Source organism: Nicotiana tomentosiformis, chromosome 2, assembly GCF_000390325.3.
Source record: "Nicotiana tomentosiformis chromosome 2, ASM39032v3, whole genome shotgun sequence".
Lineage (NCBI taxonomy): Eukaryota > Viridiplantae > Streptophyta > Magnoliopsida > Solanales > Solanaceae > Nicotiana > Nicotiana tomentosiformis.
The window spans coordinates 109,557,243-109,577,997 of record NC_090813.1 but is presented as its reverse complement, the minus strand read 5'-3'; the positions used below and the strand labels follow the sequence as shown (position 1 = coordinate 109,577,997).

At 38.4% G+C, this 20,755-nt stretch overlaps 4 protein-coding genes and 1 non-coding gene across 8 annotated transcripts; 2 read left to right on the top strand and 3 right to left on the bottom strand.

The window, feature by feature from the left end:
• Positions 1-289: 289 nt before the first annotated feature.
• Positions 290-3,355, bottom strand: LOC104098920 (BTB/POZ and TAZ domain-containing protein 4-like). Of its 4 annotated transcripts, none has more exons than XM_009605776.4 (7): positions 3,128-3,355; positions 2,884-2,963; positions 2,066-2,333; positions 1,795-1,940; positions 1,142-1,445; positions 740-1,053; positions 290-598 (listed from the first exon to the last, which is right to left on the bottom strand). In XM_009605776.4, the coding sequence occupies exons 3-7, from the start codon at positions 2,315-2,317 to the stop codon at positions 472-474; spliced, it is 1,143 nt and encodes a 380-aa protein (XP_009604071.1). In that variant the 5' UTR covers positions 2,318-2,333; positions 2,884-2,963; positions 3,128-3,355; the 3' UTR covers positions 290-471. The 4 variants fall into 4 exon arrangements, with proteins under 4 accessions (XP_009604071.1, XP_009604072.1, XP_070052058.1 ...); XM_009605777.4 differs by having other exon boundaries at positions 3,141-3,355; XM_070195957.1 differs by having other exon boundaries at positions 2,884-3,355.
• Positions 3,356-8,352: 4,997 nt separating this feature from the next.
• LOC117277394 (small nucleolar RNA R71) lies at positions 8,353-8,459 on the bottom strand. Its single transcript, XR_004507678.1, has one exon. It is a non-coding gene; the product is annotated as a small nucleolar RNA R71 (small nucleolar RNA).
• Positions 8,460-9,073: 614 nt separating this feature from the next.
• Positions 9,074-10,312, top strand: LOC104098928 (uncharacterized). The gene has a single exon (XM_070193897.1). The coding sequence runs from the start codon at positions 9,074-9,076 to the stop codon at positions 10,310-10,312; it is 1,239 nt and encodes a 412-aa protein (XP_070049998.1).
• Positions 10,313-12,859: 2,547 nt separating this feature from the next.
• LOC138905379 (uncharacterized) lies at positions 12,860-13,436 on the top strand. The gene is made up of 2 exons (XM_070193896.1): positions 12,860-13,062; positions 13,217-13,436. Exons 1-2 carry the CDS (start codon positions 12,860-12,862, stop codon positions 13,434-13,436), a joined length of 423 nt encoding a protein of 140 aa, XP_070049997.1.
• A 5,266-nt stretch (positions 13,437-18,702) lies between these two features.
• LOC104098922 (cell wall / vacuolar inhibitor of fructosidase 1-like) lies at positions 18,703-19,759 on the bottom strand. The gene is made up of 2 exons (XM_009605778.4): positions 19,390-19,759; positions 18,703-19,096 (listed from the first exon to the last, which is right to left on the bottom strand). The coding sequence occupies exons 1-2, from the start codon at positions 19,684-19,686 to the stop codon at positions 18,884-18,886; spliced, it is 510 nt and encodes a 169-aa protein (XP_009604073.1). The 5' UTR covers positions 19,687-19,759; the 3' UTR covers positions 18,703-18,883.
• Between the last annotated feature and the right edge of the window lie 996 nt (positions 19,760-20,755).

Below are 20,755 nucleotides of genomic sequence, written 5' to 3'. Positions count from 1 at the left end.
AATTGAACTCATAACTTTTGATACAAAGTATAAATTTATGCATAAATATAGTAGATATGAACCCTTAACTTTAAAAATATAACGAGTTCTGTGTTAAAAATCTTTAAGGTTGAAACCATAAAGTTATAGAGTTTATATCCTTGATCCGCCTCTACCCTTTGCAATTACATGGTTGTTGGTAATTACTGTAGCGAGTGAGATTAAATGTTGGTAGTGGATTGTTAGTTACTGCAGCAAGTGCGAATAGATATTAGTTGAGCTAGCAACTTAGTCTGTTATCGAGCTCAAGTTAGCTGAGTAATGTATTTGTGCATTGATCTTAATACATAGTTACAGTGAGTTGTATAAATTACATTGTAGAACGTGTAGCTTGCCAAAAAGTTCCAATTTAGTAGTAAAAGATACAATGAATTTTTATCTGTTTAAAGAATGAATTCAATAAGGTGCAACAGTGATTGGTTGTATTGCAAATTATGTGGATTCAAATGAGAAGAATGGAGCTCCAGAAATGCTCTTGGATCTCACTATCTTTCTCACCAATATTCTCCATTTCATTTCATCCTTCTTGTTCTGTTTTCTTCTCTTCTGCTTAAAATTCCTGCTTAAACATTAAAATCAATAATTAATCAACCTATAAACATGATCACTTTTGATCGATAAAAATCAATAAGTGACTGAAGACCGACTGATCTTCAGTATTTGTTCTTGTTAGTGCAGGGAAAAGAATAGTTAAACAAACCTGCACAAAGGAACACGACAAACATCCGAATTGGCACAAAGGCGAGAATGCAATTCCAAAACTTGCCACATTCTCTTGCAGTGGATGCAGCCACCAGGGACTCTCAACTTACACCCGACAAAGTGACGAATGAGCAATTCTAGCCCCTTGCACGCTGCATACTGGCATGGTTCTTGATCCTCCTTCAAAACCTTATCGTGTGGACCAATTGTACGACAACCATCTTTGCATATGTGAACCAAGGCTTCCATTGCCTCATATAACTGCATATAGATTTTCCTCTCATTGTTCTTTCTCACCCTTTCCTTCTCCCTCTGCAAACAAGTCATCATATTATTATTAAACCACTTAAAGGGGATAAGATCCATTCTGAACATATGTGGGAATTGAGATACTACTTACTATATCCTCATCAATTACAGATCTCAAAATCTGTTTTTCAAGCACAGGGTGGCTTTGTTTCATGGCATTCCACCCTTCAGCGGCTGATACAGGCTTAAGATGTTTCAGCATAAAACGGTGACAAAGAAGGCTAAGCCGAGAGGCATCACACAAGAGTGCCAACTGGAAGATATCAACCACATTTTCCGTGGTTAATCTTTGCTCCAGCTGCAGCTCACATTCTCGCTTTAGGTGAGGGACCGCATATGCATGTGATAGCACCAACAGACTCAGCCCATGCTCTTTCATTTTTTCTTCCTCATACCTGCAATGTGAAGAATGAAAATAGAGAGAATCAGAACCTAGTTATTGTTATTCAGATAATAAATGAAACTATACTGCACTATCTCAAAATTAATTTGGGTTATTTATCACTTTATAAAGATGGAATAACTGCCTTGCCGTGCCTGAAACTGATTGTTCAGTCTTAGAAAACAAACAACTAAAGAAAGTTAAGTTAAATATTCAATAAGAGAACAAACCAAAAATAATTTAACAACATTATTGACCTTCATGTGAACCCCTAGAAAATATGGTTAACGACTTTGGAAACCAGATATGCACGTGCCTAGGAGCCAAAACACAGAAATGATGTCAAAGGAGAATCAAACTACCTGGAAGAATATAAGAATCTGATGAATACTTGAACAGCCTCAGGTGGAACCCCACTTATCGAGATGGATCGCTGATGACCACAACGACCACGTGCTCTTGATTGTTTCAAACTCAACATGCTTTTAAATACTGGAGAATTCATTCCCTGTTTGCATACATCGCCGGAGGTCATAACTAATACGTCTAAAAAATTTCTATGGAAAAAATATTTTCTGTGCCAAAAGCACCCGAGTACTACTCTAAACGCGCACAATTGTGTAAAGAACTTACCAAAATACTAGCATGCGCATAGAGGATGCCACCGTTATCTGTATTAATAGAGATGTCGGCTCTATAACCTTCATCAAAGAGGCAATCCCACGTATTCTTTATAGCAGTAGGTGTGCAGCAGTATTTTCTCACTGCTGATTTCCTCGTTACAAATATGTTTATCTCCAGTCGGCTAGTTGTGAAAGCTACTGGCAATGGAGGCGGGTTTGGCAAGGCTCTCACCCGCGGAGATTCCTCATTTCTACTGTTCATTCGCTTAACGATCCTTCTGCAGAAGAAAAGTTGAATCACTATTAATAATGTATCAAATTGGAGATTCAAGTTTCGAGGAAAAGAAGATTATTCGTCATCCACTACACTGTTTAAGGTAGCATCAAACTGATACTATCCTGAATCCATTAAACGAAAAAACCACTTGTTTTCTTCTCTCGCCGCAAATCCAGAGAAATCCAGAGGAAAAGAAACAAAATAGGTGTTTGATTATCATAAAAGAAAATGCAAACGGTAATTGTGTTCTTCTGGTTTTCATTTCATCATTTTATATTAGATACCTAAATGGCTAAATCGTTTGGAGAAAAACATATTGCAGGTTGAAAGCTAGAGACTCCAATTGCAGGTTCAAATAGAACCTAAACGAGAACTGTTCTTTTATGATCCACGACAAGCTAGAGGTATTCCTCTAATGCTCCGGACCCGGCCCATTCGGGTAGCTATTAAGAAACGATCGTCAGAATTTTTTCCAAGCAATGAAGAAAGTTCACGGTTGGATAGAAACGCAATGAAACGGTGATTGAATCAATCAGTATGCATGGCATTACCTTGTTAATTACTCGACCGGAGGACAATATGAAGAAATTAAGGGAAACAGCTTCCTGGTTTTCACAACCCCCTTTGATCTCTGCTCTTCCAAAAATTAGAAAAGAAACGTTTCTCTATCAATCAATCTGTGCCTCGATTCCAAATTAAATAGCTTATTTGATAAAAAAAGATTTATTTTTTTAATCAAATATCTACAGATTATATTATGTACTAGAGATCAAAAGTTGGTTGCAGGTTACGCACCAAAATTGTTCACCTTTCAAACCAATCTATCAAAACCCCAATTGTTACAAAAATAAGACGAATTGGCACCAGTCCTTAATTATTGACAATGCCTGCCTTCACCAGCAAATGCCAGACTCTTCTGGCAACAATTGGGAGATTGGATCAAAAGGAAATAGAGAGAGAGAAAGAATAGGAGATTGGAAATGAAGGTGGGGGTTGATTATTTAAAGGGAAGAAAGGATCCAAATATGGCAGGGTGTTGAACGAATAGATAAAGATGTGATGACCTGTATATGTGTCAGCTCCTATGCAATGCCGATGTTTCCTCTGACTGACCATTGATAGCTAATATAATAAATAGCCAATCGGATTAGGCAAAACCGAGTGAATCTATCTAAGTCAAACTTAATCCAACCGAGTGGTGCTTTAGAAAATTATTACTAGTATTATTTGGCTGATTTGATTTCGTATATTTACAGAAAAATTGTAAAAGACAAAAAAAAAATGTAAGAGTCTATAACATCTACTAACAATTATTTAATGATTAAGTAATTTATATTTGCCTCATAGCTCTAAGAAGAACTCTCTTAAAAAGCTTCTAATCCTAAATAGTCATATGTTGAGATATACTTTCTGGACTGTTTTACTTCAAGAGGAATTTTTTTGTTAAATTTATTTTCATTTTCATCTTTGATCAAAATAAGGAAGTGCCTTTATACTCATTATTACTTTTTAAATTATTTAGATTATTAAGTTTTTTCTCTTATTTATTCTCTTTTATTGTAAACCGATGCACCCCTCGTCCCCTACACGAGATGTTGATATCTTTGTATTGCAAATTTCATTTGCCTACATGAACCTGTAGTTGCGAAACAGTAAAAGTTACGACTTTTGCTTTTCATACCTGCCTGAAAATTAAATAAAGAAAACACAACATCAATTGACTCAGCTGAATGCAACGTAACTATTTAAAAAGAACAAAATAAAAATAATAGGGAGAGAACAAGCTTTCACGTTTTAACAAATTGACCCGTCATGCGTCAGCAAATCACATTAATTTTTTAATCTTAGCTAATTAGCGGTCATCCAAAATGTTAATTTTGCAGCATTTCAAGTGTTATATTTTGAAGCGTGAAATATTTACTTTAAAATCTTGAGACAGATATAAAATTTTGAATAGTAAATATAGAATACTATCACTGCAACTATTCTTTAAGATATTCAGACTCACCCGATGACATTGTGAATCTGTCACTGTGCTACAAATTTAATGGTTTGATCTTTAAGGTTTTTAATTTTAATATTATATCTTAAAAATTATGAATTTAAATTTAATATTTGACAAAAAAATTTATATTTATGCTTCGCCTAGTAAATGCTGAATTTAGATAAATCTGTTGCCGAAATGCATTCGCCACCGTTGAAATTATTGATCTCTGAGGCAACTCAATAGTCGCACAACTCTTTGTTAGCTCTGGTAATAGAATAATTAAGGAGCGACAACATCTAGATCGTTGTTTCAAACCTAGCTAATGACCTAAAACTACAATTTTCTTCTATTAGGAGAGACTACATCTAGATCTTTGTTTTATAAGTTCTACTCCGCTATTTTAATAATTAAGACCTGTTGTAAGTTTGAAAACTTTTGCAATTCGTAGGATTTAAACAACTCAATAAACTTTCTAAGTAAAATCTTTAAACAATGATATATATGTTCCAGATTACGCAAATAGACGGTTATATTCATTGTTTACTTTTTCTATTCATATACATACATTATACATTAATTATATACATTTAACACATATAATACATAAATTATATGTCCACCGGCTACTTTTTGTTTAAGTGGTTGGGTGGACGGCTATTTAGATTAATTTTTCGTAATATAACAAACCCATTTCTCAACTCAAACAGTAGGTACAAATCTTGTAATAATGGATAAAACAATTAACCCAACTAGTCGTCCACCCAATCGCTTAAATAAAAAATAGCCGATGGAGGTATAATATATGTATAATTTATATATTATATCTGTATAGTTGTGTATAATCAATGTGTAATCTATATATATGATTAGAAAAATAAACAATCAATATGATCGGCTATTTGTATAAAGATCCATGGACAACTGATACACAATTTAAGAATAGTCATTGTTATGTAAATTTTTATGGATGTATTAATTTGATAATTTACTAGTATTCGATTTGCTTGAAGTTAAAATGTATAATCTAACTGTCAGGCTATTGTTCTGTTGGCTCTCTGTATAACTATTTAATTACTTTTAAAATATAATTTGCATTTATAAATACATTTTATCCGGTGGAGAGGTTTAATTGACTACTTGCTTCAACATTGATTCACTAATGATAGTAGGCATGTTGATTGTCTTCTATTTGCACTCTAACTTAGCTGCACTTTATTGATATTTGAATATTAAATGATAACAAATTGCTCTAATTAAGAATTTTATGCTTTGAAGAAGCAATTCCGGACTATGAGGACATTAAAGAGTGTTTTGGGGCTAATATGGAACATTGAAGGCCAATCGGAGGTTAGCGCGCTTAAAAAGAATCAACAACAACAACAACAACAACAACAACAACAACAACAACCTAGTAAAATCTCACTAATGAGGTCTGGGGAGGGTAGTGTGTACGCAGGCCTTATCCCTACCCCGAAGGAGTAGAGAGGCTATTTTCGAAAGACCCTCGGCTCAAAAAAAAAGACAAAAGGACAAAAAGGAGATAATATTAGTATCACAACAACAATCATAGGATAAATAGAAACACCATGAAATCCAAACGAAGGATGCAAAGCAAAGGGAGACAATATTAGTAAATATTAGTATCGCCACAATAATCATAAGAACAATAGGAACACCATGAAATCTAGAAGAAAGATGCAAAGAAAAAGCGATAACTAGTAAATATGACATGCACTGAAAAGCGAAATAGTAAGCCACAATATTGCCACTAGCTATCTTAGACAAAAATCCTACATGGCTAGTCCCACAATGGTACAAAATAAGGCACGACTCAACTATCTCCTAACCTACAACCCTAATTCTCGACCTTCACATCTTCTTATCTAGTGTCATGTCCTCGAAAATCTGGAGTCTCGCCATATCCTGCCTGATCACCTCTCCCCATAACTTCTTAGGCCGCCCTCTATCTCTTCTCATGCCCTCCACAACCAGCTACTCATACCTCTGTACCGGAGCATCTAGGCTTCTTCTATGAACATGCCCGAACCATCTAAGCCTCGCTTACCGCATCTTGTCATCAATGGGAGCCACATGCACCTTCTCCCGAATATCATCATTCTTAATCTTATCTATCCTAGTGTGCCCGCACATCCACCGCAACATCCTCATTTCTGCTACTTTCATCTTCTGGATATGTGAGTTCTTAACGGGCCAGCACTCAGCCCCATACAAGAAGAAAGAAAAAAATACTGCAGAAAATCCTCCAGGTGTGCAGTCTATGCGCGGCCGCGCATGTCAGGCAGAAATTGGCCAAAGTGCGCGGTCGATGCGCGGCCGCGCACATGCTTCCGATAAAAATCGCCCATGGCCAATTTTGTAATTTAAGAGGCGACTAACCTTGACTTATATAAAGCCCAGCTCGCCTAAAAAGAGGGTATCTCTGTTTTTAGAAGAACTTTGGAGGCAAGAACACAAAATGAGCAATATGGAGAATTCTCCTACGAGTTTTTCATCATCTTCTTCTTAATTCCATTGTTGGTTATGACTTTTTATATTGTAATCTTGCATAGTAGTATGAGTAGCTAAACCCGTCATCTAGGGTTGATGGAATCAATTATTGGATGAAGTCTTGATTACGTTTTGATATAATTAAGCCGTTTTTACTCTATAATTGTTCAACTATGTGTTTCTTGTGATTAATTGAAAGGGCCCTTGATTAATCGTGTTTAATTATCTAATGTTGCTTGAGAAAGAACACTTGATTAGATTGTTGTTGAACAATGCCACTTTCGAGTAAGTTAAAAAATTAATTACTTAAATTTAAAAGCGGGAGTAGAGATAACGAAGCTTTGGTGTGATATTTATGAGTTATACAAATTGTCAACTAGAGTTGTTCGAGAGAATGTTTCCAGTAAATTATCGTAATTGATCGAGAGATAAGTACGGTAAGCAAGAACTCATCATCTTTATAGAGTGTTAAGGCGAGATTATAGCTAACATGTCAGTAATTAATCCGACAATTGGGGAAATCAATAACCCTAGATTCTTTTACCCTTGAATTCAACTTCATTCTTGCTTATTGATAGTTTTTATTGTCATTTTTCCTTAGTTAAAATTTTTTCTGTTAATTATCAAATAAAATCTTGAACTCTGAAAATTGTCTGCGCTTATCATTAGCGATACTAAAAGTTGTAGCAAATAGGTTAGTTCCCTGTGGAATTCGACTCCGACTCCTGAAACGGATTATTTTTGTAGCGACCGCTTAGTCCTTTTTATAAGGCATAGTTGGGCATGATCAAATTTTGGCGCCGTTGCCGGGGAACTAACGGTGTTATTTATTACAACTTGGAAGAGTTGCTAAGATTTTTAGTTTAGATCAATTTTCTGTGGTGTTAAAAAATATTTCCATTGATATTCTCACGTTTGAACTCTTCTGTGACTCAGGTGCATGCCTAGAAGCTCCTTGAGAACTGGTGAACTTTTTGAAGGACTCTCAGATCCCAAGAAAGCATTCAGGGCACTGAATCGGGCTAACAAGAAGGGCAAACAGCTAAAACAAGACGAACAATTCGAAAGTGAAATGGATGACGTCGAGAACGTCAACGAGAACAATAGGAATGATCGAGTTGACCCAAACATCGGAGTGGTAGAACCTCTTGTGCCGAAAGCTGCTCTATATGATTGGGCGCAACCAACTGCTGATAACCTGGCCACCGCAATTGCAGTCCCTCAGATACAAGCGGAGACGTTTCAGATTACCAACAACATGTTGCACTTGCTGCAAAATAAAGGGATGTTCTCTGAGTCATACATCGAAGACCCACAACAACATCTAAAGAACTTTCTATCAATTTGTGTCACTCAAAGACAGCCAAATGTGAATCCTGAAGCAATCAGATTATTATTGTTCCCATTCTCAGTGACTGGGGAGGCTCAAACTTGGCTGAATTCGCTCCCAATAAACTCCATTGCTACTTGGGAGGAACTAGTCAAGCAGTTCTTAAACAAGTTCTATCCACCCAACAAAACTGCGAGGCATATTGATGAGATATTGCAATTCAAGCAGAAACCTACTGAAACTTTGCAGGAAACCTGGGAGAGGTTTAAGGGTATGCTGGTGAAGTGTCCACACCATGGCATCCCAGATCAGATGCTTGGACAGAGATTCTATATGGGTTTGGCTGACAGTCCGAAGGCTAATGTAGATGCTTCAGCTGGGGGTGCATTCTTGAGCAAACCATTCACAGAGTGTAAGATTCTTGACAAAATGGCTCAAAATTCAGGCTGGATGACGAGAGATACAACACTCACTCCAATAGTGCATTAAGTTGCTCTTGACCCAAACAATACAAATGCAGAAAACATAGCCACTCTCATGACCCAGATGAGCTTGTTGACAAAGAAAATTGATGAGATGAGTACGAAACAGGTGCACATTGTTGATACGACAAATGGAGGCCTATGCACTCCCTGCATAAATTAGCCATATGTTTGCTCGTGGAGTGGAGAGAATGATAACCAGGCTTCAGAGAAGACATGAATTATGTCAATAATTTGGGGGTCAGAGGCAAGGTGGACAGCAATGGGGACCTCAAAATCAGCAGTACAAACCAACCCAGCAACAATACAATACCATTCTAGGGGGAGCACGACCACAAGGCCAAGTCGTGCCTTATCAAAGGCAGCAGGGCTACAATCAGCAACACCAACAACAGTTGGCTTACCAATCGCCTCATCAACAACAGGACAGTAATATGATAGAAATCAAGGGCATGCTGCAACAACTCATTGGGACAAATGGAAAGATGCAAGAAAAGTTAGCCGCACATGATTCAGCTATTAAAGGCATTGAAACTCAATTAGGCCAGTTATCTATGGCCTTGAACAATCACCCACAAGGAATGTTGCCTGCAGACACAAACATCAATCCAAAGGAGCAGAACCCAAATCAGCTAATGGCAGTGAGTCTCAGGAATGGAAGGGATTTAAACAGAGGGCAAGAAGTTGCTCAATCTAGGAGAGACGCAGTGCCAATTACTCCAGTGACATTAGAGACCGACGAGTCAACGGAGCTCACAGAGGTTGTAATTGAACAGGCACAAGTTGATAAAGGCAAGGAGAAGGAGTTTGAACAACTCCCAGAACAGGTGGTGGAAAAGGCCCCTAATAAAGAAAAGACACCAAGCAGTGGGCAGAAGCTAACTCCTGCACCATTCCCTCAAAGGTTGGCAAAGCAAAGGAAAGATGATCAATATAGGAAATTCATGGAAATACTCAAACAAATTCAATTAAATATTCCGCTGATGGATGCTTTGAGGGAAATGTCAGGCTATACAAAAATGATGAAGGATTTGATGTCTCGAAAATTTAACTTCCAGGACATGTCTACTGTAACTCTAACTCAAACCTGCAGCGCGGTAGTGACAAGACCTATGGCTAAAAAATTGTCTGATCCTGGTAGTTTCACTATCCCATGCACAATTAGAAGTTATGCTTTTGCTAAAGCATTGTGTGACTTGGGAGCCATTATCAACTTGATGTCTTTGGAAATCTACACAAAATTAGGCATTGGCAGAGCTAGACCGACCTCAATGTTGCTGCAACTGGCTGATCGCACAGTCAAAAGGCCGACAGGAATTCTGGATGATATGCTCGTCCAAGTGGGGAAGTTTGTATTTCCCGCCGACTTCGTTATTCTTGACTGTCAAGTTGACGAAGAAATACCAATAATTTTGGGGAGGTCGTTCTTAGACACTGGGAGAGCATTGATCTATTGTGAGACTGGAGAGTTAAAAATGAGGTTGAATAATGAAGAAATAATATTCAATGTTCAAAAATCTATGAGGAGGCCCGACGAATTTGAGAATTGTTCGCTAGTTGAGGCAGTGGATGTAATACTACAAGAGAAGGATGAGACCCTTAATGTCAGAGATCCGTTAGAAGCTTTCTTGATGAATTTGGAAGATGTGGATGGTGAAGAGTTGGCAGAGTAGGTCATGGCTCTCGAAAGTCAAGGGTTTTGGAAAAAGGGAACCCCAGTTCGAGCCACTACACTTAGAAAAAAGAGCAACACCACCTGCAAAGCCATCAATAGAGGAGCCACTACAGTTGGACATAAAAACGTTTCCAGCTCACCTTAGGTACGCTTTCTTAGGGCCTAAATCTACTTTACCTATTATTATCTCATCCGGTTTGTTAATTGTGCAGGTAAAACAGCTCCTACATGTGTTACATGAATGTAAGACTGCTATTGGTTAGACCATGGCAGATATAAAGGGTATTAGCCTAGCCTTTTGTATGCACAAGATTCTCTTGGAAGAGGGGCACAAACCTTCCAAAGAACATCAAAGAAGGTTGAACCCGAACATGAAAGAAGTGGTGAAGAAAGAAGTGATCAAGTGGTTAGATGCGGACATCATCTTCCCCATCTCTGACAGTAACTGGGTCAGCCCAGTTGAGTGTGTACCAAATAAGGGTGGAATGACGGTCGTGCAGAATGAGAATAACGAGTTGATCTTGACTCGTACAATCACGGGTTGGCAAATTTGCATGGATTATAGAAAACTAAACACAACCACCAGAAAAGACCATTTCCCCTTGCCATTCATTGACCAAATGTTGGATAGGTTGGCTAGGCGATCTCACTTCTGCTTTTTGGATGGATATTCGGGGTACAATTAGATCTCAATAGCCCTTGAATATAGAGAGAAAACATCTTTTACTTGTCCGTATGACATCTTTGCCTTTAGGAGAATGCCGTTTGGCCTATGCAATGCACCGGCTACATTTTAGAGGTGTATGTTAGCCATTTTCACTGATATGGTTTAAGATATTATGAAAGTCTTTATGGATGATTTCTCAGTGGTGGGGGATTCATTTGAATACTGTCTTCACAATTTAAGGAGAGTGCTAAAAAGATATGTAGAGACAAATTTAGTATTGAACTGGGAGAAGTGCCATTTTATGGTACATGAAGGTATAGTGTTGGGGCATCGAGTGTCCAGTAAAGGTATTGAGGTCGACCATGCTAAGGTTGACGTGATTGAGAAGTTTTCACCGCCCACTTCGGTCAAGGCAGTGAGAAGTTTCCTTGGGCACGCTGGGTTCTACAGGCGATTTATAAAAGATTTCTCTAAAATTGCCAACCCCTTATGTAAACTCCTTGAAAAGGATCATCCCTTTGTGTTCTTTGATGATTGCAGGTTGGCATTTGAGGAGCTAAAGAAGAGACTGGTGACTGCACCAATCATCGTTGCACCCAACTGGGAGTAGCCGTTCGAGCTCATGTATGACGCGAGTGACTATGCTATAGGAGCAGTCCTGGGACAGCGAAAGGACAAGCTGGTGCACCCAATTTACTATGCAAGCAAAATGTTAAGCGGTACATAACTCAATTATACCATGACTGAGAAAGAGATGTTGGCTGTGGTGTTTGCATTCAACAAATTTAGGTCTTATTTGATTGGTTCAAAAGTGATTGTTTATACTGACCATGCAGCACTTAGGTACTTGATAGCAAAGAAGGAGTCAAAACCACGCTTGATCCGTTGGGTTCTGTTGCTACAAGAATTCGATTTGGAGATCCGCAATAGGAAAGGGACAGATAACCAAGTGGCAGACCACCTTTCAAGGTTGGAGGGAGCTGAAAAGAAAGTAGAGGTTGAAGATATAACTGAGATATTCTCGGATGAACAATTACTAGCAGTGGCAATGGAGGAGACGCCATGGTATGCTGATATTGCTAATTATTTAGCAAGCGATGTTGTACCTTATGAACTCTCTTTGATTCAAAAGAAAAAGTTATTTCGCGATTGTCGGTCTTATTACTGGGATGAACCTTTACTTTTTAAAATATGTGTAGATAACATGATCCGGAGGTGTATCCCCGAGAAAGATCAATCTTCTGTTTTGCAGGCTTGCCATGCTTCACCATATGGTGGGCACTTTGGAGGAATTTGGACAATGGTGAAGGTGTTGGAGTCAGGTTTGTATTGGCCGACTTTATTCAAGGATGCCCATACTTGGGTGAAAAGTTTTAATGAGTGCCAAAAGACAGGCAACATATCTCGCCGTCATGAGATGTCGATGACTACTATTCAAGAGGTGGAAGTAGCTGACATGTGGGGGATTGATTTTATGGGACCATTTGTCAGCTCGTATGGTAACAAGTACATATTGGTAGCAGTTGACTATGTCTACAAATGGGTTAAAGTTGTGGCCCTTCCAACAAATGATGCCAAAGGAGGATAGGCTTTCTAAAGAAAAATATTTTCACACGTTTTGGCACTCCGAGAGCTATAATCAGTGATGGTGGAACCCATTTTTGCAATAGAGCGTTCACAAGGCTGTTAGAAAAGTATGGAGTTTGCCATAAGGTTAACACACCTTACCACCCACAAACGAGCGGGCAAGTGGAAGTGTCCAACAGGGAAATCAAAAGTATCCTGACCAAAACAGTGAATGCGACAAGGACTGATTGGGCAAAGACGTTGGATGATGCATTATGGGTGTACCGCACAATATTTAAAACTCTAACTGCTATGTCTCCATACAAGTTGGTATTTGGAAAAGCATGCCATCTTCCGATGGAGCTTGAGCATAAAGCCCTATGGGCACTGCGGCAGTTGAAATTGGATATGGAAATCGCAAGCACAAGTAGAGTCACAGAGCTACATGAACTCGAGGAATTCCGGTTCCATGCATTCGAGAATGCAAGATTGTACAAAGAAAGGATGAAGATGATGTATGATAAGCACATTCTAGATCGCAATATTGTACAAAGAAAGGATGAATATGATGCATGATAAGCACATTCTAGATCGGAACTTCAAACACAAAGATCTAGTGTTGTTATACAACTTGAGATTAAGATTGTTTCCGGGTAAGCTGAAATCTAGATGGTCAGGACCATTTAGAGTTGTGCAAGTGTTCTCAAGTGGAGCAGTAGAAATTGAGTCCGAAGATGGAACGAATAGGTTTAAAGTGAATGGGCAAAGGTTGAAACACTACCTTGGAATGGTTGAAGAAAAAAAGGGAGAAAGTTGTGATGTCTTTGGAAGAACCCCAATATGTGAGCGAAGTGCAATCATGAAAGAATGCGTTATGATGCGACGTTAAATCAGGCGCTTCCTGGGAGGCAACCCATGGTTTTGTTGTAATTCGTCGTGCCACGACGTTAAATCAGACGCTTCTTGGGAGGCAATCCAATATTTTTTTCTTTGTTCTTATTTTTCGTATTTGATTTTGAACGGTGAAAGTCTTGACAGATCTATTAGTGTGCAGGGATGAAATTGTGCGCAACGGAAGGACTCGGGGTGAAGAAATCCATCCGGAGATAGATAAAAAGTGGCTAAAAGAGAGAAATTTCGAAGGACAAACTTGTGCGGCCGCGCACAGGCCGCGCACTTTCGGACCCCTACTGTTGCACATAAGTGGCCACGCACTGACCGCGCATGGACCGTGCATTTTTCGACCTCCACTGCCCCACGTGCATGGCCGTGCACTGACCGCGCATGGACCGCGCACTGGGCACCGTTTTTAGGTTATTTCATTAGTTAATTTTTTTATTTTTTATTTTTTTCCTTTCTTTTCTTTTCGTTAGTTTTATTTTTTTCCCTCCCTTACTAATAACCGACCCCCCCCCCCTTTCCTCCCCTAAAATCTGAATAAAAACAAAACAAACCCTCCTCTATCACAACAAACACACAACCAAAACCATCCCTTCTCCCCAATTTCAAAAGTAAAAACCTACCTCCCTTTCCTCCTCTTCCCTACTCAATCACTCCCCAATCTCTATTCCTCACAAGCTTCTTCAGGTACGTGCCATGGCTTCTATTTTCCTTTTCCTTCAGTTTTTATTTTTTATTTTTTAGATTTTCCAAATTATTTTCTTTTCTTCTTCTCTTTTAAGTAGTAGAAGTCATTGTTGTTCTTTTTTTTGCTTTGTATTACTAAGTATACTTGTTAGTATGTGAGGATAGTGGAATTTTATCTTGTTGGATTGGATTAGACATTGTTAAGATTGTGGTGGAATTGAGGTATAATTGGGTGTTTGGGGAATTTGGGGTGAATTTGCACATCAAGTGTTTGTTTAAATGCCACAGTGAATTCGTGAATGTAATTTGTGACTAATTGTGCAGGTGAAGTCTAAGTAACCGCTATTGGTTCACACATCCCGCCTTGTACTGATAGTGGTATTTATTTTGTAGGTACTATGACACCCTCAAAGGAAAGACGAACCACATGGGCTTCTTCTAGTGGTCATGCAAGCTCGTCCCGGGCACGGACCTCAACCAATGCGCCTCAGTTTGATAGCACAAGATTTATATCAAGCTCAGCCCAAGAACGTTTTAGTCAGAAGGCTCCTAAGAAGCCCATACTGGAACGGGGTGTTGATAGGGGGTCCCTCCAGATTGATTGCCCCAATATGTATCAGGAGTTGGTTCGATGCTGGCTGGATATTTTCTTTAAAGAACCCGAGGAGGATAACTTGATGGTTGTACGAGAGTTCTACGCGAACTGCTCTGAACATGAGGATTATATTTGCACTGTGAGACAAAAGAGTGTTGATGTGTCGATATATGCCATTAGGAGGGCGTATCGGCTGGCAGTATTTGGTGGGGAGGAGGACTATTATGATACGTATAGGAGAGAACCAACCTCATGGAACCTGTTTTTCAGAATAATCTGTGTGTCAAACAAAGACATAGTGTGGGTTACGCGGGGGCAGAAGTTTCACTCGGCCTCACTCACCTTTGAAGGGAAGTGTTGGCTTTATATCATCAATAGCCGCCTGCAGCCTTCCTCCAACACCACTGAGGTGAACGGTCCCAGAGCTGCATTGATCTGGTGCTTCATGAATGGCCACGATTTTGATGTGGCTAAGGTTATTCACGACGATATGTTCATCCGTTGTCCAGTGTATAAGTATGGGTTCTTCTTCCCTTCACTAGTCACTAGATTATGTTGGGCAGTACGGGTGCCGGAGAACAAGAACGTAGATGGAAGAGTGAAAAAAGAACCAAAGTTTTGGGCAGATAAGTGACCACTAGGAAGGATCATGTGGTACCTGGCAGAGCTAATAGTGATGAGTCCGATGCGCCAGAGGAGGGAGATGAAGGGCAGGCTGAGTCTATGGCTGAGTTACTCCCACACGAGTAAGTTGCTGAGGTTGAGGGAACATCTGTGGTTAGATGGGATACGCGGATGACAACCCTAGAACATGAAATGGCAGGGTTACGTACTTCTGTCATGGATTTGGGGACTCGAGTTGATGCACTGGCCACCCAAAATGCAAAATCTGAGAAGAAGATCATGGCTTGGCTGTGTGTACTGGGGAGGGCGTGCCATCTCGACCCCGGCACTATCTCCGATCAGGATTGATGTATCAGGGAAGTTTCCTTTACCTCGCATTTTTTATTTATGTGGCATGGGGACATGCCACCATTTTAAGTGTGGGGTGGGGGATATTTTGTATGTATGTTGTATGTATAGAGTTATATAGAGTAGTGTAGTTTCAATAATTAACTGAATAAAAAAAAACAAAGATCTTCAAAAGTTTCGATTTGTCTCGACGATGGATATAATTCGACGGGTTTCTTGAGGGATTCAAGTCGAAGAAAAAAAAACACAAAATATTTTCTTTTGTTATGAGTGTATCAACTCCCCCTCTTTGGGCCACGGTTCTTTTCCAAGGGTTTCGTTTGAACCGAGTATAGTTAGTTTTTTTAATTATTTTTTTAAAGTTAGGAACCCTTGGGTTATGGGCTGAATTGGAAATAGGATCTCTTAACTTCGTTATGCCTTAAATATAGCGGGTACTTTAGTGTGACACTTAGGCTCAATTGTTGATTCTTGTAAGAGTGCCTTAAATTGTATGTTCTTAACTTGGCTTAAGTACCCTGACTAAAGTGTTTTGATGATCCAATCTGGAGTGACACTTGTGCCATGTGTGTGTGAGGTTTGTTGTATCTTGTGCACTACATTTGATGCCTAGAACTTGCCCCGTGTGTTTGCAAAGCGAAATAGTAGTTTTGTTCAGTCTTGGAAGTGATATAAGCGTTTCTTTGTTGAGCCATATATATATTCCACCCACCTAATTGTAATGTATCGTAGTTAACCCCTTTGAGCCTGTAATCCTATTTCTTTGGCAATCACATTACAAGCCTTACCCCTTTGTTTGAATTAACCATCTATTTAAACATGTTCACCTTTCATGAGCACTTGAATTGCTATGAATTAAAGTGTGGGATGGTTGGTGGGGCTTTTGAGTAGAACTAATGAAATAAGGAGAAAGGTGCACTGTGTTGAAAAAATAAAAGAATAAGAAAAGCCACGTGAATTGAAAAAGGAAAAAAAATAGTTGTATTGTGGTGAATAATATTTCTTTGGTGGCTTTTGATGTAATTATGCTTAAAGAAGTATGGGGTAATATACGTTGATGTGAAGGTGGAGGGTTGGTTTGACATAAGTATGGACTTGAATGTTAAAGTATATGTATTAAAGTACTTAGGGAGGTGTAGTCACTCTTATATCCAATTATATCCTACCCGACCCGCAGCCTATATTACAACCAAATAAAGTCCTACTTGATCCTAGACTGAATGAGCTCGACTGGTAGAGTAGTACACTACGAGCAAACCTATAGAGCATTTTTTGTGGCACAAGAATATCGTTTCTAAGGGTGAGTGAATTCTGTCTATTTTGAAGTCCCTCATTATGCGTGAATTTAATTGATTGTGGAATGAGTCTCTTTTGTTGTGAGCAGACACTTAGATTTATGAAGAAAAGGTAATTCTTGACCTCTGCGTTAGAGTAAGTGAGTAAGTTAGGAATATTGCGGGGTGCGTGGGATTCAACTCTTGAGGTGAAGATGTTACACTATTGTGCTCAATTTATGTGAAATATTCTTGGTGTGATGAGTTAGGGAAGTCGCTTAGTGAAATTAGACCTCTGTAGAGTGTGGTTTAATTGCTCGGGAACGAACAATAGTTTAAGTGTGGGGTATTGATAGTAGGCTATAGTTATATAGTTTAGCTACTATTTGCACTCTAATTTAGCTGCACTTTATTGATATTTGAATGTTAAATGATAATAAATTGCTCTAATTAAGAATTTTATGCTTTGCAGGAGCAATTCCGGGCTATGAGGACATTAAAGAGTGTTTTGGAGCTAATATGAAGCATTGAAGGCCAATTGGAGGTTAGCGCGCTTAAAAAGAAGAAAGAAAAAAATGCTGCAGAAAATCCTCCAGGTGCGCGGTCTATGCACGACCGCGCACTGGGCCGCGCATGTCAGGCAGAAACTGGCCAAAGTGTGCGGTCGATGCGCGGTGGATGCGTGGCCGTGCACGTGCTTCCGTTAAAAATTGCCCATGGCCAATTTTATAATTTGAGAGGCGACTAACCTTGACCTATATGAAGCTCAGCTCGCCCAAAAAGAGGGTATCTCTATTTTTAGAAGAACTTTGGAGGCAAGAACATAAAATGAGCAAGAAGGGGAATTCTCCTACGAGTTTTACATCATCTTCTTCTTAATTCCATTGTTGGTTATGACTTTTTATATTGTAATCTTGCATAGTAGTATGAGTAGCTAAACCCGTCATCTAGGGTTGATGGAATCAATTGTTGGATGAAGTCTTGATTACGTTTTGATATAATTAAACCATTTTTACTCTATAATTGTTCAACTATGTGTTTCTTGTGATTAATTGAAAGGGCCCTTGATTAATCGTGTCTAATTGTCTAATGTTGCTTAAGAAAGAATACTTGATTAGATTGTTATTGAACAACGCCACTTTCGAGTAAGTTAAGAGATTAATTACTTGAATTTAAAAGTGGGAGTAGAGATAACGAAACTTTGGTGTGATATTTATGAGTTGTACAAATTGTCAACTAGAGTAGTTCGAGAGAATGTTTCTAGTAAATTATCGTAATTGATCGAGAGATAAGTACGGTAAGCAAGAACTCATCATCTTTATAGAGTGTTACGGCGAGATTATAGCTAACATGTCAGGAATTAATCCGATAATTGGGAAAATCAATAACCCTAGATTCTTTTACCCTTGAATTCAACTTCATTCTTGCTTATTGATAGTTTTTATTGTCATTTTTCCTTAGTTAAATAATTTCTGTTAATTATCAAATAAAATCTTGAACTTTGAAAATTGTCTGAGTTTATCATTAGCGATACTAAAAGTTGTAGCAAATAGGTTAGTTCCCTGTGGGATTCGACTCCGACTCTTGAACCGGATTATTTTTACAGCGACCGCTTAGTCCTTTTTATAAAGCATAGTTGGGCGTGATCAATCATATTTGTCATTATATATAAACGCCCGTTTTGCTTGTCAAAACAAAACAGAACAATATTTAGGACATAAAACAAATTTTCCCGTAATAATCGAAAAAATCCATTATTCCAAGATCAAATACGAGTACACCCAAAATGTCATCAGTTTAAATCAGATAAGGGGCTCTGTAAAATTCTATTCATATTTGAGGGCAAAATGGAAGTCTTTTCTGGTTCAAACAAGTTGACCATTATTCGAATGATTGGGAATATACATACTAAAGTAGTAAAGTTCTGATAATAGCTCTGGCCACATCAGAAAGCTCACGCACGGCTGTGTTTAGAGCAGTGAGAGGTGAGTTATTACCACCGAAATTTTTCTCACATTGATCAGCATCACCAGAAGATCCAACTACTGCATCCTCAGCAAACTTTGGATCCCCTTTTGTCAAAGCTTCAGTGGCTTCTGGCATACTCGCAGTTAGGATTACCTGTTAAACAAAACAGAATGACATAAGTGAAAGAAAGCTTTGAGACGTGAAAAAAACTTTTGTCCTAGAAAATTATTTTATTTTATTTGCTATAATTACTATTTAGGGGAACACGATTGAGATTGAGAGTCAAGTCATCGGATGGAGGAACTCAGAGCGAGCCTATGGTCTTGCAGGATTAGAATATCAATAGAATTGATATTAAAAAAAATTACTTTAAATAGATATCTCTTTTCTTGAAAAACTAATCTAAATAATCGCTCACCCGACCACTTACACTAATCCAACATTACCTTGTAGGAGAAAGCACAATTCTTTAAAGGGACAATCCAGGCCGCTGGAGGATTTGATTGCTGGAGCTTGGAAATGGTGGCCGCCGCCTGCGTTGCTTGAACTTTGATGGCATCCACAATTATCAGCGCCAGCGTATTGACGTCGCCGTTGGCGCTGCGTGGGTCAGCGAGTAAGGTTTTGAGGCATAGCTGGACGTTGGGTGTGTTCTTGCATGTGTTTTGTACTAGATTTTTGTCGGCACTTGTTTGCAGTACTAAGCTCAGAAACAACGCAACATAAACTAAAGTCTTCATCATCTTGAAAATGCTAAAACAACAAGCAAATTTTCAAGCTCTATTGTGGAATCAAAGGAAACTTAATTTGAATTGGTTGTAGACATTATGCCAAGGACTTCTTATATAGATAACTATGCTACTAGAAATGAAGAAAATCTAGATTACATGAAATAATAGGGGAAAAGATTAAATTATGGAATTACCATTTATAACTTATCCATAATTAAGAAGAAGATTATTTACCTACTTAATTTAAATTAATATAATTGCAATATATATTTTGACTTTCAATACGTTTGACGTGCTTGTTTTCATCAACAGAGTACGTGCCCTATCTAAATATGATTCAGCAAAATGTTACACAACCAACAAAAGGATTCACAATTTAACAGCAATTTTTTCGACTTTTCTTCGTGAATCAACGCGTACGTAATTTAGTTTTATTTGGGATGAAACATTAGAAGTAGATCAGATAATTTTTACAATTAATTAGTTTATCCTCGAGAAAAGAATATGGTGTTGCCTTTTCCTTATCTCTTTCCTTTTTGAGGTTGATTTTCGGAAGCGTTTAGAATAATTCTAGGCTTTGAAAGATATATGTAATTTATGTAATGGGGGATGCAACGTGTTCCCTGGCTGAATTGACTCTAATCATAATTGGCGATTTATTGTCTTCAATGCTTACCGCAAAGGGATTTATAATCTTCAATTTGCAAGATAATCTTGAGATCAGCTATCTTAATTATTTGTGGAGGCATAAAATAAATAATTATTTAATACCTTCTTTCTAAGAAGTTTAATCTCTTAAATAGATAGTTCACTCAATTTAATATGACATACATTAGCAAGCAAAACGCGCAGGGTTTGAGTTTCACCCTTATTTGTCAATAGAAATATCTTCATTTACTTCGCTCAAGAAAAATAATCAAAAATGTATCTGACCTCTAATAACAATAACAAACTCAGTGTAATCCCACAAGTGGAGCCTGAGAAGGATAGTATGTACGCAGAACTTACCCTATCTTATGAAGGTAGAGATGTTGTTTTCGATAGCCCTTCGACAGCGTGGAAAGGAAGAAAAAAACTTATA